At 39.5% G+C, this 14,091-nt stretch overlaps 1 protein-coding gene across 1 annotated transcript; it reads right to left on the bottom strand.

The window, feature by feature from the left end:
- Nucleotides 1–3,450: 3,450 nt before the first annotated feature.
- On the bottom strand, nucleotides 3,451–12,501 carry LOC126386724 (ADP-ribosylation factor-like protein 8B-A). The gene is made up of 7 exons (XM_050039270.1): nucleotides 12,286–12,501; nucleotides 7,796–7,876; nucleotides 7,583–7,656; nucleotides 7,346–7,439; nucleotides 7,146–7,213; nucleotides 6,622–6,692; nucleotides 3,451–4,424 (listed from the first exon to the last, which is right to left on the bottom strand). The coding sequence occupies exons 1-7, from the start codon at nucleotides 12,406–12,408 to the stop codon at nucleotides 4,375–4,377; spliced, it is 561 nt and encodes a 186-aa protein (XP_049895227.1). The 5' UTR covers nucleotides 12,409–12,501; the 3' UTR covers nucleotides 3,451–4,374.
- Nucleotides 12,502–14,091: the final 1,590 nt, after the last annotated feature.

Genomic DNA, 14,091 nt, shown 5'->3' with positions numbered 1-14,091 from the left:
GGTGCATAGTATATTTACTGTAAAGCTATAGAAATATAGCCTATAGTGTTGCACATTAAGTGGTAAAGGGGGGAAGAGAGGGGATGACATGCAGCAAGGGGCTACAGGCTGCAGCAAGGACAGTGCCTTTGTATGTGGGATGCCTGCCTCACCCACTAAGCCACTAGGCGCCCCTGAATATACAATTATCAGTAATGAGAATATGTGTTTATAACCTGAGGGTAGAAATAGTTCAGATTAGCTGTTGTGTGGGTGATGGAGACAGAGACAACAAATGTTATGCTATGATATGCTGTCTTGTTGATAAATCTGTCTGCTGTTTGAATGAAGGACCTGTAGTAGTGCTCTGTCTTGTACTGTGGGTGTCACAGTCTGTTACTGAAGGAGCTGGTTAAGGGGGTGAGAGAGCTGCAGTCCATGATTGATGTCAGCTTGGCTTACATCCTCCTCTCACCCACCTCCTCTATGGAATCAAGAGGGCAGTCAAAGACAAAGCCAGCCCACCTAACCAGTTTGTTTAGTCTTTGTCTGTTCGTCTCCATGCCTCCAGCTCCCAGCAGACCGCTGTGTAGATGTTTGCACATGCAACAACAGTGTCCTGCCCACTCTAAAGGATGTCAGTCTCATCAGCAAGTAGAGACAACTTTGGCCATTTTTGTACATGGTGTCTGTGTTGGTTGAGCTCACACTAGCTGACCTCCCTGTATTCCTGTTTGTTCCCTTCTGATACACATCCATCAGCTGCCGTATCATCAGAGATTTTCTAGAGGTGACAGATGTCCGTGTTATGTCTGAAGTTTGATATGTACAGGTTGAATAAAAACAGGAGAGAGTACAGTACCCTGTGGTCCACATGCTGTAAACCATCACATTAGACACACAGTTATGAAGCCTTACATACTGGGGTCTGTTGGTGAGGTAGTCGATGGGCCACACAGCCAGGCGGCAGTCCACTCCTGCTCTCTCCAGCTTCCCCCTTAGCAGTGCTGGCTGTACTGCAAAAAACATGACCCTTGCAGCGCTCCTAGTGTTTTCAAGGTGTCATTAATTTATCTGTATAATTAGAAATATTGGCAAATAAAATACTGGCTTACTGATAAGACCCCTAAGAGTTTAAGTGCTGGCTTTACTGACAGTTAATGAATAATTTATCAAAGCTGTATTGATCAGTTTAGGCCAGTATGGTCAAATGTAATGTAATGTAGTACATTTACTCAAGTACTTTGGGCTATCTAACTACAAATTTGAGGTACTTTTTATTCTCATGCCACTTGAAACTTCCACTTCACTTCATCTCAGAGAGAAATATTGTGATTTTACTCCCCTAAATTTGTCTGACAGCTTTAGATACTTTACAAATTCAAATTCTTACACACAAAACATACATAAAGCGTTTATAAAGTATGATGGTCTGTAACATATTAATCTACTCAACAGTTTATACAAGCACAGCCAAAACAATAAGTAAATGTCATATATTTAGTGTGGCTCTCGTTTAGGACCCAAATCTACTGAATAAATATATCACTAGGTGGCTTACCACCTCAGAGAAACATTTTAGATCCTTTTCACAGCAGATACTTTGACTTGTCAAAGCAGGAAAATACCAGGTGGATCGAATTTCCTTTAAGACGGCTCACTTCCGCCAAGTGTTCCTGTAAGCTGTGACGGTGAGCCAGCATGCACAACATAAAGACAGGAGCTCACCTGAATGGAATGCATTTGTTTTTCCATGTCATCTATTCTTAGTGCTTTTCCTGCCATGACAAGCCAGAATATCTGCTGTGAAAAGGGTCTATTACACGAGGCCACCAGGCTCCATACAGAAGAGTCAATCAAGTACAGTATTGACAAGAGGTCTAATAAGGCCAATCAGAGACACCTGCACCTCGGGGTCCTCCAGGAGGAGCCGGAGAGTGTTGCTGGGGAGAGGGACATCTGGAATACTTTGCTCAGCCTGCTGCCCCAGTGATAAGCGGTAGAAAATGGATGGATGGAGAAACACCTGTGTTGATGTGTCTTGGGTCTTTAAAAATTCATTTTAAAATACTGGATGAAATGCACGTGTGTAGCCTGCATACACTTTAGTGACTTTACTGTTGTACTTTCATAACGCATTACTTTTATATAATGGTATTGCTACTAATGGCTTTGCAGACTGGAGTTAAAAAGGCAAAACACAAGTAGGAAATAATGCATTTCCATATGTAAAGTTAATATATCTCATAGCATACTCATCACCACATGTGTACACAACACTGAAATGGACCTTTCCACAGAATGAAGAATTAATTTCTTTTAAGAAGTGCAGTTGAATGTCATTTTTTAATGGGATTTTTAAAGACCCGTGCTACACCTGCACAGGTGTTGTCACTTTGCCTGATTAGACCTCCTGTCAGGAATGTATAAGTGTCCCTGCACTCATGTGGTGCTGGAATAATCGGAAAATGAGCTCCCAACTTGGAAAATTCACGTGAATGCCCCCTTAAGATGGAACACCTCAGGAAGTCAGTGAAAATTTTGGTACACAAGTTGCTGAGATGATGTCATATGTGCAGAAACATGGCAGGTGAATGAAAATGTTTGGTTGAGGTTTGTTTGTTTTTAAATTCACATATTGCATGTCAATTTTTTGCTCACTTGTAATTTAGTTGCCATTTGTGTAGAGTGACCTGGATTAGTAAGAAAAGTTATACATTAGCATTGCTCAGCTTAAACAATATTTTAATAGTTTTAGGGAATACACTGGTGCAGCAACAAGTCTGGGACAAAATTCTTTGTAATATAAAGCTTCAAACTGTTACTAACGTGTTGTTTAAACACTCTGAGCAATAAAATCATACACATCTTCCTTCTAGCGTCCATTTTGTTCCCACTTTACAACTTAAAGCTCATGCGCATACCAAGTCAGAAGTCAGAAAAATTAATTTGCAACTCTGGACCATCCGAGAAGCATGTGAATGCACCATGTGTACAGCCTGTGCTTGACTGACTCTCCTGTAAGCTTTGCTGCACCTGTTATTAGCACATAGAGAGCAGTGGTGCTTATTTTCAATATTGCCGTATAAATATAGACAAGTTTACTCTTCTATATGGAATAACCCTCAAGTACAGATAGGGAAGAGTTAGTTGGAATAGTTGGCAGGGGAGCAAGATATGTGTTATTAATGATCTATATAGAAATGACACATTTATAGACAAAAAAATATTGTGGTATAGAGCTACTAGTAGTATTTAATTTTTCTCTTCCAACACAATCTCTGTAACACTGACCAAATGGATCACTTCAAAACCTTCCTACAATAAATGGATCAAAACAGCTTTACTGTTCTCAAAAGTCCTGCAACAAGAAAAAGGAGTAGCTTCACAGCATCATGCCAATCCTGTCGCCATACACCTACACAGAGGGATAGAGTTCAAAAGTCGGTGTACAAATAACAGGACACTGTCTAAATTAAAAAGCATGCCTTTTTATTTCTTGAATATATTGAAGTGGTGTTTTTTAAACTCTTCCCAGGTAGGCACACCTTGCATGCTGCTTTGCTTCAGAGGTGAGAGACACTGCATTAGGCACTTTGAAATTTGCCACTCTCTCAGCTTCGAGGCAGCACAAACGTACATACCACTGAGGCTACTTACAAACAGAGGCCAATATGAACCACACAACCCCGTACAGCTTTACTTTTAGTACATTCAGACTTTAAATAGAATCATATATTCATACACGCACATCTCACATCAGTAAAAATCATACTAGCTTGATATTTGTACAGACCTGCATCAATTGACTTGCTTAAATGCACAGTTTACTAAAACAATAGACATGTTCTTGAGAGAAGAAAACCTGATCGAGTGAAGGGAGACCGTCGTTAAAGAATCACAGAGTAGAGCTTGACAGAAATGGGAACACCTGCACGTCCACATCAGCAATCCCCTGGCATCATGTCTGACTGTGAAGAGCTTCTCTCGTTATGTGAGGCCTGTTTGAGAAAATAAACCCTCCTTTGAGGGGGTCTGTTGTTGCATACCCAAGATTAGTGTTATAAATCACTGGGTATGATCAACTGGGTAATGCCTTAATGATAAACGGTAGATCCGAAATTAGGTTCTGACTCCAAGTTAAAGTACAGCTTTACAGGACGATTAATGCCAATGACAATCCTTAAATTTGGTATCACATTTTTAGTAGTGCATTCTCAGGGTCTGTGAGAAGAATCACAAGGTGAAAAGGGGGGAAAGAAAACAAACGTGTGTGTCACAAGCAGAACAGAGCAGCATGTGAGCTGAAGATACGACTTTACATCATGGCAGAGTGACGAGGGTGTGGCATGACAGTAACATGGCAAACACGGCTGGAAAACAGCGCCTGCGTTTTCAGCTCCTCCTGGACTTTGAGTGCTGGATGAGCCACTGAAGTGTGATGTCTGGAATCAAAGAAACACTCGGTCAATTTGAGAATCAGTTTATGATTCAGGCATTTCTAACTCACTAGATGTGATTGCAAACAAGTCTGGTACAGATGAAGCTTCACAGAACACCATTAAAACTGTGGTATAATGGTATGAAGTGCTTGCTTTAATGATTCCCCTCATTTATACTGCAAAGTAACAAAAGGGGGGAGGTTTAGTGTCAGACGTAGAAGTGACACAATAAAACCCAGATACAAAAGTAATAAACAAATAAATGTATTAATTGATGTATTATTAATGGACTAACCAACTTAACTGCTTTTGCAACTTAATGACAAAGAGAACTCTCCTTTTCTGCCTCATCCTTGATTGATGTTCGATTGCAGTGTCTTTTTATGAGAATCAAACTTTTGATTACATTTCTTTTTGAACTCCAAAACATGCAAAGGAGTTAGAAGTGTTTCTTTAGCCCCAAGCCCTACCTGCAGGCTGCATACTGCCCCAACCTGTATGTACAGTAGACTAAGAGGTGAAACTCAGGGCAAAAAAAAGTTAGAAAATCACTTGTTGTTGTTGGTTAAAGGGCCACTTCAGTGATTTAGTACTGCACGTCAATTAAGTTGGCGGACTCACAAGAGAGCTGAAGTTCAAAAGACGCCAACCTGTTCTCATCCCCAGCGCTTTGTCACACCCCTCGGTGTGTAATAGTGACGCAGGGGGCACCATTTGGTGTATGTGTATGTATGCGACGTACAGCTGAAACACATTCTAACACTGTGTATGTATGCGACGTACAGCTGAAACACATTCTAACACTTGCTTAATGCTGTGAAACGGCCGCAGTTAGGTTTAGGCAAACAAAACTACTTGGTTTTGTTCAGAAAAAAAGATCATGTTTTGGGTTAAAGAAAGTACGTTTGTTATGTAGTGAGTGGTGTCAATGCGTGATGACTGTATGCAAGTCACTTTTAAATGACACCGACTTTTGGTTTCACATGGGACACAAACTGCTGTCTTGTGGGTGAAAGTCAGGTGAAAGTCTTGTTTGACCCATTCACCTCCCGTCCTTCCCTCCATACTCAGAATTTTTCACTTTTTATACTACATCAGTTGCTCTCAGTGTCGAGTATTGCTGCGTTTGAGTTTACACTTGAGCTAGTTAAAGGCCTGGTGCATTGCAGAAAGAAGCTAAAGGGCGCCTTTAGCATCGACATCACACACAAGGGGGGTGACAATGCATCAGTATTTGACAACCTGGGAATAAGAACAGGCTGAAAACACTGAATTCTACTATTATTTTTTTTTCAGACTCTGGAAAGCTCCTCTGAGCTACAGAGGACGGTACTCCTGATGACGAGTAAATGGGAGACTGATTTTGTGGACACACAGAATGTTTTTCTTTTTCATACACAAATGAGCTTTACTCTATTATAATGTTCTCAGTTCTGAAACAGAAAATAAACCCATATACTCAGAACATTCCCCCGTGTGCTCTCAGGGTCATCTAGAACATCTTCCCCAATTCACTGTCTATGGAGCAGCTGCAGACTTTATACCCTATGACATTACAAATTTAAGTTTTAGCACCCTAGCTTTGGGATTTGGGAGCGAGTTGTTCACATTGATTAATATGTAACTGAGAATTCCAGTTGGAGGTTCCAGGTGCAGCCGGTGTGGAAGGATGAAAGACGATAAGGAATCACCTGAGGTGAAATCACCAAAAGTCTGTTGACGGCTACAGATAGTGTGTGTTGTTTCAAAGTTTCCTTGTGTAACATGGGTGAAACTGTGATGGCACATGATCTCATTTTATAAATTCATAACAAATCCCAGACTCTCAGTGACCTTCATATTCATGGATATTAGGAGGAATGCAGCACGAAAGGTTTGAAAAAAGCCTGTCTTGTATTCTGGATACAAACCCCAAGAATAAACAACTTTGAATAGATGAAGTGGAGAGTTTTCTTTGCCTGTGTCTTGGAGTTTGGTTCATTCAAATGTATTTAGTTGTTATTTATTTAAAATTCAGGAAGTTTAAACAGGAAGAAAAAAAACCAACAACAGTCTCTTCTCTTATCTGGATTTTCAGGGGGCCGGAGAGGAAGAGGACACTGACTGTGTAGAGAGATTATGGAGAACTGAAACTCCCCCAATGGAAATTAGGCTCCTGCGCTAACACAGAATGATAATACAATCATTGACGGCAACTCACCAATGTTGTCTTTCTCTTTGCAGGAAATAGAGTAGCAGCATATCTCTCTGTCCTGAATAGCTGCCAAATTCCTTTGAAGGGAAAAAAGGTGCAAGAACAAATAAATTCGAGAATTGCGCACTCAGACTGATCATCATGGGGAACTGTACATGTTATAACTGTATAACATGACTATGAGCACGTTTCCAACGGACACTAGGGGGAGCCATTTCATTATACAAAAAAGAGAGAAATTACTGATTTTTTAAACCCCTCATCAGGATAAATGAGGTTAAACTGATGTGGGATTAGAAAACAGCACAATATATAGATACAAGGTTTTAATATGTACAGACCAGACAGAGATAAAAATAATAATATTCTAAAATTAAATCCCAAATTATACTTCGACTAAAAGTGTAAACAAGAATATTAAACATAAAACATCATCATGAAAGAGTGTGTCGTGCATTGTTGCACACTTAAACAAAAAAAAAAAAGACTAAATCAAATTAAACACATTAAGGATCATTTCTCATACTTACATTTTCTCAATGAGCTGTTTTTCATCTAGAGCAGTGGGGAGATCCCTTTTGTTACCGAGTACCAAAACCTAGAGAAAAACACATTACACTTGAAATCTGCAACTGCAGCAAAAAGTCGTCGTCAGTACCCACACACAGTTTTGCATGGCTACTGCAGGTATTGCACAAATCTTACAAACTGGTTTTTGCAGAACACTTACAGGAATTCCTTGCAACTGAGGTTTGTCTAATAAATTATGAAGCTCGTTTCTAGAAGCCTCCACCTTTTCTCGATCTGCTGCGTCAACCATGTACCTAAAAAACGAGAAATGCGAAACAGTTAGTAAAAGGTGTTTTACAGAAATGTACATTATGTCTGGTTCAGCGCCAAGTGCTTACTCGATTTCCTCTCATTTGTTTTTTCAGACAAACATGAAAATTGAAACTGAGATACTCACACGATTGCATTTACTCCCCGACAGTACCGCTCCCACATGCTCCTGAACCTCGGCTGCCCCCCTATATCCCAGATCTGCAGAGTGAAGGGGCAAATTATCACGCAATATCTTTGTTTCAATCATTATCACCTCCATGTAAAACTAGCACGCTACTTTTTTCAATTTTTTATTTATTGCAGTTACACTGTGACAACAGCAAAAAGATTTACATACCTTGATGGTGACGTTTCCTTTGGTGACCTTCCTCATATTGAACCCGACTGTAGGGATCATGTCTTCACTGAAATGCCCAGACTGAAAGAAAACACGTAAGTATAAGTCATTTGTCATAAAATGGTGTGACTTTCAACTGTTGAAAGTATCACAGCAAATCACTGCAGAGAGCTTTGTGGGTTACTAGAGCTGCAACTAACGATTATTTTCATTGTCAGTTAATCTGTTGATTGTTTTCTCGATTAATCGAATAGTTGTTTGGGCTATAAAATGCCAGAAACTGTTGAAAAATGTTGATCAGTGTTTCCCAAAGCCCAGGTGACTTCCTCAAATGTCGTGTTTGGTCCAAAACCCAAAAGGTATTCAGGTAACTGTGATAGAGGAGTAAAGAAACCAGAAAATATTCATATTTAAGATGCTGGAATCTGAGAATTTATTTATTTATTTTTTTTACTCAAACAGATAAATCGATTATTAAATTAGATGGCGATGACTTTACTTGCTGACAACTAATCGATTAATCGTTGTAGCTCTAATATGCACCTGTAGACAATTAATTCATGAGTCTCACAGTATAATCAAGCAACATGTAGCCACTCCTCACATTCTAAAATATTAATACTATATGTTCTGCCCAACTTAAACTAAAACTAGGTGGGGAAAAAACACAAAAGCAAACTGCTTACAAAACTAACTTCAATAAAAATGTACAGGAAATGTCCTTAGTTTTAGTCTTTCAAAATTTGGTGAGATGTGTCAACACAACAAGCATCAGGAGGCACTAGTATATATGTTCATTAAGACAGAGATGTCTAAGTGACTGTGAGTCAATTACCTTCACAAAGTGTTGTGTTTGTATTGTAACACGTATTCTGAACTTCTGAAATCCTGCCCCGACACACCCCCATATTATAATAAAAAACAAACCAGTACTGAAACTAATCAAAACTAAACCACAGCTAAACATTTCTTAATAATAAAAACTAAACCGAAATGAGCAAAGCCACTCTGAAAACTAAATGAAACTCGAATGAAATGAAAACAAAAAATAAAAAATGAAACAAAAATAAAAACCACAAAAAAACACAACACTATAATAATTCTAGTTCCAGCCCAGTAAGATGACGGAAAACAAAACCTAACAGTGTAACCGATCACTTAACTGTATCATACATTCCTATTAAAGTATAAAGAAAGTTTCCAACAAGGAAACAATAAGAGTCATATGCGCAGCTGTTTGTAACTATTAGAAAAAATCAATATAATTATGACATGCTGCACTCTTGTACTCAGAGCATCTACAGGTATCTTCATCTTCTAACCGCTTCATCCTCTTGAGGGTCGCGGGGGGGCTGGAGCCTATCCCAGCTGACATCGGGCGAGAGGCAGGGTACACCCTGGACAGGTCGCCAGACTATCGCAGGGCTGACACATAGAGACAAACAACCATTCACGCTCACATTCACACCTACGGACAATTTAGAGTTATCAATTAACCTAGTCCCCAATCTGCATGTCTTTGGACTGTGGGAGGAAGCCGGAGTGCCCGGAGAGAACCCACGCTGACACGGGGAGAACATGCAAACTCCGCACAGAAGGGCTCCCACGCCCGGGATCGAACCGGCAACCCTCTTACTGTGAGGCGAGAGTGCTAACCACCACACCACCGTGCCGCCACATCTACAGGTATGGGACACTTAAATTTAATGCTTTTAAAAGACATTTTCCAGATAATTTTGATCAAATTTAAGACTGAATTTTGGACAAATCATTTTTCCTTAATCAAGCAGCATAGGTAAGAATAAAGGTAAATAAGGTAAGTGTATTTGTGAGCCCGTGCAGAGGAAGGTTCCTTGTTTTTTGGAAGGTTTTTTTGTTTGTAGGAGTTAGGTCAGTCTAGATTTTGCCAAAAGCTAAGTGCAAGTATAAAGTAAAGACTTTAAATATTTTTAACATCACAAATGTGGACTTTTACACAGAAGAGCTTGATTCATTTTAACAAACAGAAATTAAAAGATAGATTAAGAAGATCAGATAAAATGTTTGTGGTAATGTTACTGACTTTAATGACTTATAAGTTTTAGTATTTTTAAAATTGAATTTAAGACATTTTAAGGCTTTTTAAGGACTGCAGACACTCTACTTTTAGTTTAACAGTTTTAATTACTTTTATGAGCATATGAAGTGGCTGTGCAGTGGCTCATTACACAGTACTTCAGATTTTAATGGTCCCCAGAATCTGTTCATAAAAGTTGCAGACAATATGCTGCAATACATGACTCTAAAAAAGTCTAATTTAACTATGAAAGAGTGGCTTGTTCTCTTTAAGCTAAAACAATAAACAGAATAAATCATTTAACATGAAAGCAAAACATTGTGTCTCCACATGTTCTGGCTTTTTTTTTGGCATTCCCCTTTTAACAACAAATCTCTCAAGCTGTGTCTTTTCCTTCTCCCTGCGCTGCTTTGTCAACCCGAAATCATGCACTGTCTGCTGTACACACATTTTACAGCACATGACTCGCCGGAGTCACCTGATGAAGCTAAGTGGAAATGACTGCAGCGGTCTTATGACCGAGGAAGGAGGAACCATCCCTTTAACAACCATTCACTCAGTCTTTTGTGTCACTGCCTGGTGGTGCATTTTTTTTTATCTTTTAAAAAGGAAAGATCTGGGTTATGTTCCAACCCCAAACCCAAACCCAAACCCAACTTCCTCCACAGATGCCAGCACTGTTACCCGATGCTTAGAGTGCACTGAAATCCAGTTTGACAAACTGCTAACTTTTCTATAAAGAGATCATTGTCTGAATGCACAATAAAATATGCACTGGTGGTTTGCTCTTTCTTACATCAACACTGGTAGTAATAACTCCCGCCTGGTAAAAGTAACACAAGTTTCTAAAGTAGATATTGCTCCTGAGATTTTTATTGAAATTCTGTGTTTCTTTAATTCAATTATCAATTAATCTACTAATAAATTTCTTTATTAGTTGTTCTTTTGAATGCATAAAAATTGCCTGGCAGTTTCCTAAAGCCCATGGATACATCTACAGATGACTTGCTTTGTCCAACTAACAATATAAGACAAAATTATTCAATTTAAGAAACAGAAAAGTAGAAGATCGTATCAAATGAGAAGCTGGAATAATTGAATTTTGGGCATTTTTGATGATAAACTGATTTACAAAACTGCTGCAATAATTATTTTTCAATTAATTTTATTCAGTTAATTAATCAATGTATTGTTTCAGTGTTTTTTATAACACACTTGTGAAAAAACAACAATCACTCAGGCCAGAACAACAGAACAGACTGCAATAGTCTCAACAGAAATTTGAATGGTTGCTGCATGTTTGCAACATATCATCACAACCACAACCCCATAAACAACTTCACAGAAAACCATGAAGCTCACGTTTGCTGCTAAAAACTCAGCTGCTCTCTAGTGATTAGCCAAGGACAAATTGCCCCACCAGAAATGGCCAGTTTTGAGAAATCCCTGCAAAGTTGCACAAAGTTGCTCAAGAGAAACATCTTGCAAAAAAACAGATGCTCTGCAGCCTCAGTCACAGGTCACAGCTAAAGATGCAATCTGTGTGTGTGTGTGTGTGTGTGTGTGTGTGTGTGTGTGTGTGTGCGCGCGTGTGTGTGTGACTTTATCACAAATTTGCATCCAAAGCCTCTGCAGTGTGAGTCATGTTAGATGGTTGCAACAGGAGACATCAACTACTGTTTACATTATATGCAACATTCAACTTCTTTATGCCACTGGCCACCTGCATTAAGGCAATAACTGAGAAAATTAGACGTAGAAGGTTTAAAAATACTTAACCCTGTGTGTGTTTACTGTCAGTGAGCCAGCTCCAGTTTTAACTCTTTGAAACAGCCTCCTAAAATCTGAATTTCCACCTGTTGCAGGACACCTGAACACAACACACACTGGGTTGTAATGTGAAATTGCCTGAGTGTGACCAGTTGTAAATGGTCAGCATGTTTTTAGGTTCACTTCCTGGTGGCTGACAGCTCTGAGCTCAGTGTAAAATGACCCCACTGTTTGTAAGTGATAATCTAACTCAAAACAAAGCTAATATGTGGTGCTGTTTAGCATGCTACATATATATATATATATATATATATATATATATACACATATACATATACACACACATATATATATATATATAGATATATATATAGATAGATATATAGATAGATATATATAGATATACCACAGTATGCGACTAGCCGGCAAGGAGGATCCACCAGCAGGATACTCGTTAGCTCAGCTGACTTGTTGACACAAGTCCAACAACCTGACTCAGTCTCAGGTTTGTTTGCATGGATGCTGAGCTCCCAACAGAGTCACCTTACACCGTTTCCGGACCCGAAAACCAGACAGTTTAGCATTAGCTTGACTCTTATCCCATTATTAGCGCTAATAGTATTAGCACTACACCTAGCAAGGCGGCTAGCAGCTGAAGACTTACAGCGATCACGTTTACAAATGTAGTTTTCCCCGAGTATTGGAGGCCGACCAGCGTCAGCTCCATCTCCTCCTTCCAAAACAGAGACTTGAACCAGTCCAGCAGCCGGTTTATTAGTGCCAGCATCTTGAGGTGTCGGTGTTCACACTCCCCTGCGGTTGTGTCTGTCTCTCCCTCCCTGTCAGATGTGGCGTCTCTCCAGCGAGGAAGGGAAGTGGGACGAAGGCAGCTGTCATATGACCGGTCTGCCGAGACGTGCGCCACAGCGCCCCCACGGCCACATAGGGGAACTACACCCAGTTTCACACAGCATTAAGACCTTCTGGATTTCTTTTTGTTAATGACATTTATTAGATACAGAAATATAACACTTTTCATTAAGAAAAACTACGACGGAGTATTAGGGCCACATTGAAGAAAAAAAAATCGGAGATTTCGAGAATAAAGTCGAAATATTACGAGGAAAAAACTCGTAATATTTCGAGAATAAAGTCATAATATTACGAGAAAAAAGTCGAAATATTATGAGATTAAAGTCGTAATTTAACGAGATTAAAGTCATAATATTACGCACACCTTCAAGCAGGTGGGCCTGCTGTGCTGGGCTGAGGGCTCAAACTAAACCACACCAAGCCAAGCCAGCCCATGACTGTTGAAAAGGGGTATAAGTAGCCTATTTACTCTCTTGATATACTGGCTCCTTTTCCTCCAACATTTCCAGGAACTTTTAATTCCAGGAATTTATTCACCTGGGTAAAATAATTCCTGGTAATCTGTGTGGTTTGCGTTTCCACCACACCTTAAAGTTTTAGAAAATGTACTCAAATCAGGATGATGATGATGAAGCCGACAGGCATGTCAGCTATTCTTCCATGGACTCAGTCGTTTCGAGTCGCCGACATAAAGTCCCGCTGAATTTCTTACCCAGCAAATACGCTCAAAAGAGCCTAGATCTTGTCATCCATCCACTTCTCGTAGCTTCTCTTCTTTTGCTCCATTTTCCAAATGATCAAAACACAAACGAAGTGAAGCTCAAAGAAATGTATAAAGTTTGCAGCCACACTGGCACGGAAGTGCGGAATGCTGCAAGTGTGTGTTCCAGTGGGAACGCGCCGAGGGGATCAGCGGGGGTAGGATGTGGTCAGTGAGACGTCACTGCTACCCGTTTGTTTTTGGAGTGGTTGGAAGATGTTTGTAGATACAACATTTTATAAAAATTATGGATTAGTTAAGACATTTAAAGGTCCAGTGTGTAGGATTTAAAGGGATATATTGGCAGAAATGAAATATATTGTAATATAGTAAGTATGTTTTTTTTGGTGTATAATCACCTGATAAGACATATTGTTGTGTTTTTGTTACCATAGAATGAACTGTTTATATCTACATAGGGAGGGGCCAGTCACATTTTTGTATCAGCCACTGAAGTCAGAAGCCCCTCCACGATGAGAGCGGTGAAAAGATTTTATTTTTACAGGTTTAAATCACTGGGTCCATTTGTAAAGAGAAAGAGACTTCTGCAGATAATGTGTCTCCCAGTAAAAACCTACTGAACATCTGGATCTTAAGTTATCAGAGAAAAAAGGTGAGCACAGGTTAGCAGGGGCTGACCTAGCGGCCCATCTTCAATGTGCTAAACAACGTCCAAGAAAGATTTGTAAAAAATTTGTGAAACAGCTTTATTTGTGAAACTGCTTTATTCGATCTTCTTACCAGTTTAAATCACCAGTTCTGTTCTGTTTTTTTTTTGAAGAAGGGGAGACCTCTACTAATAATTCGGCTCACAGTCCAAACCTCCTGGACGTCTGG

The sequence above is a fragment of the Epinephelus moara genome, chromosome 24 (assembly GCF_006386435.1).
Source record: "Epinephelus moara isolate mb chromosome 24, YSFRI_EMoa_1.0, whole genome shotgun sequence".
Lineage (NCBI taxonomy): Eukaryota > Metazoa > Chordata > Actinopteri > Perciformes > Serranidae > Epinephelus > Epinephelus moara.
This window is presented reverse-complemented; position numbering and strand designations above follow the sequence as displayed.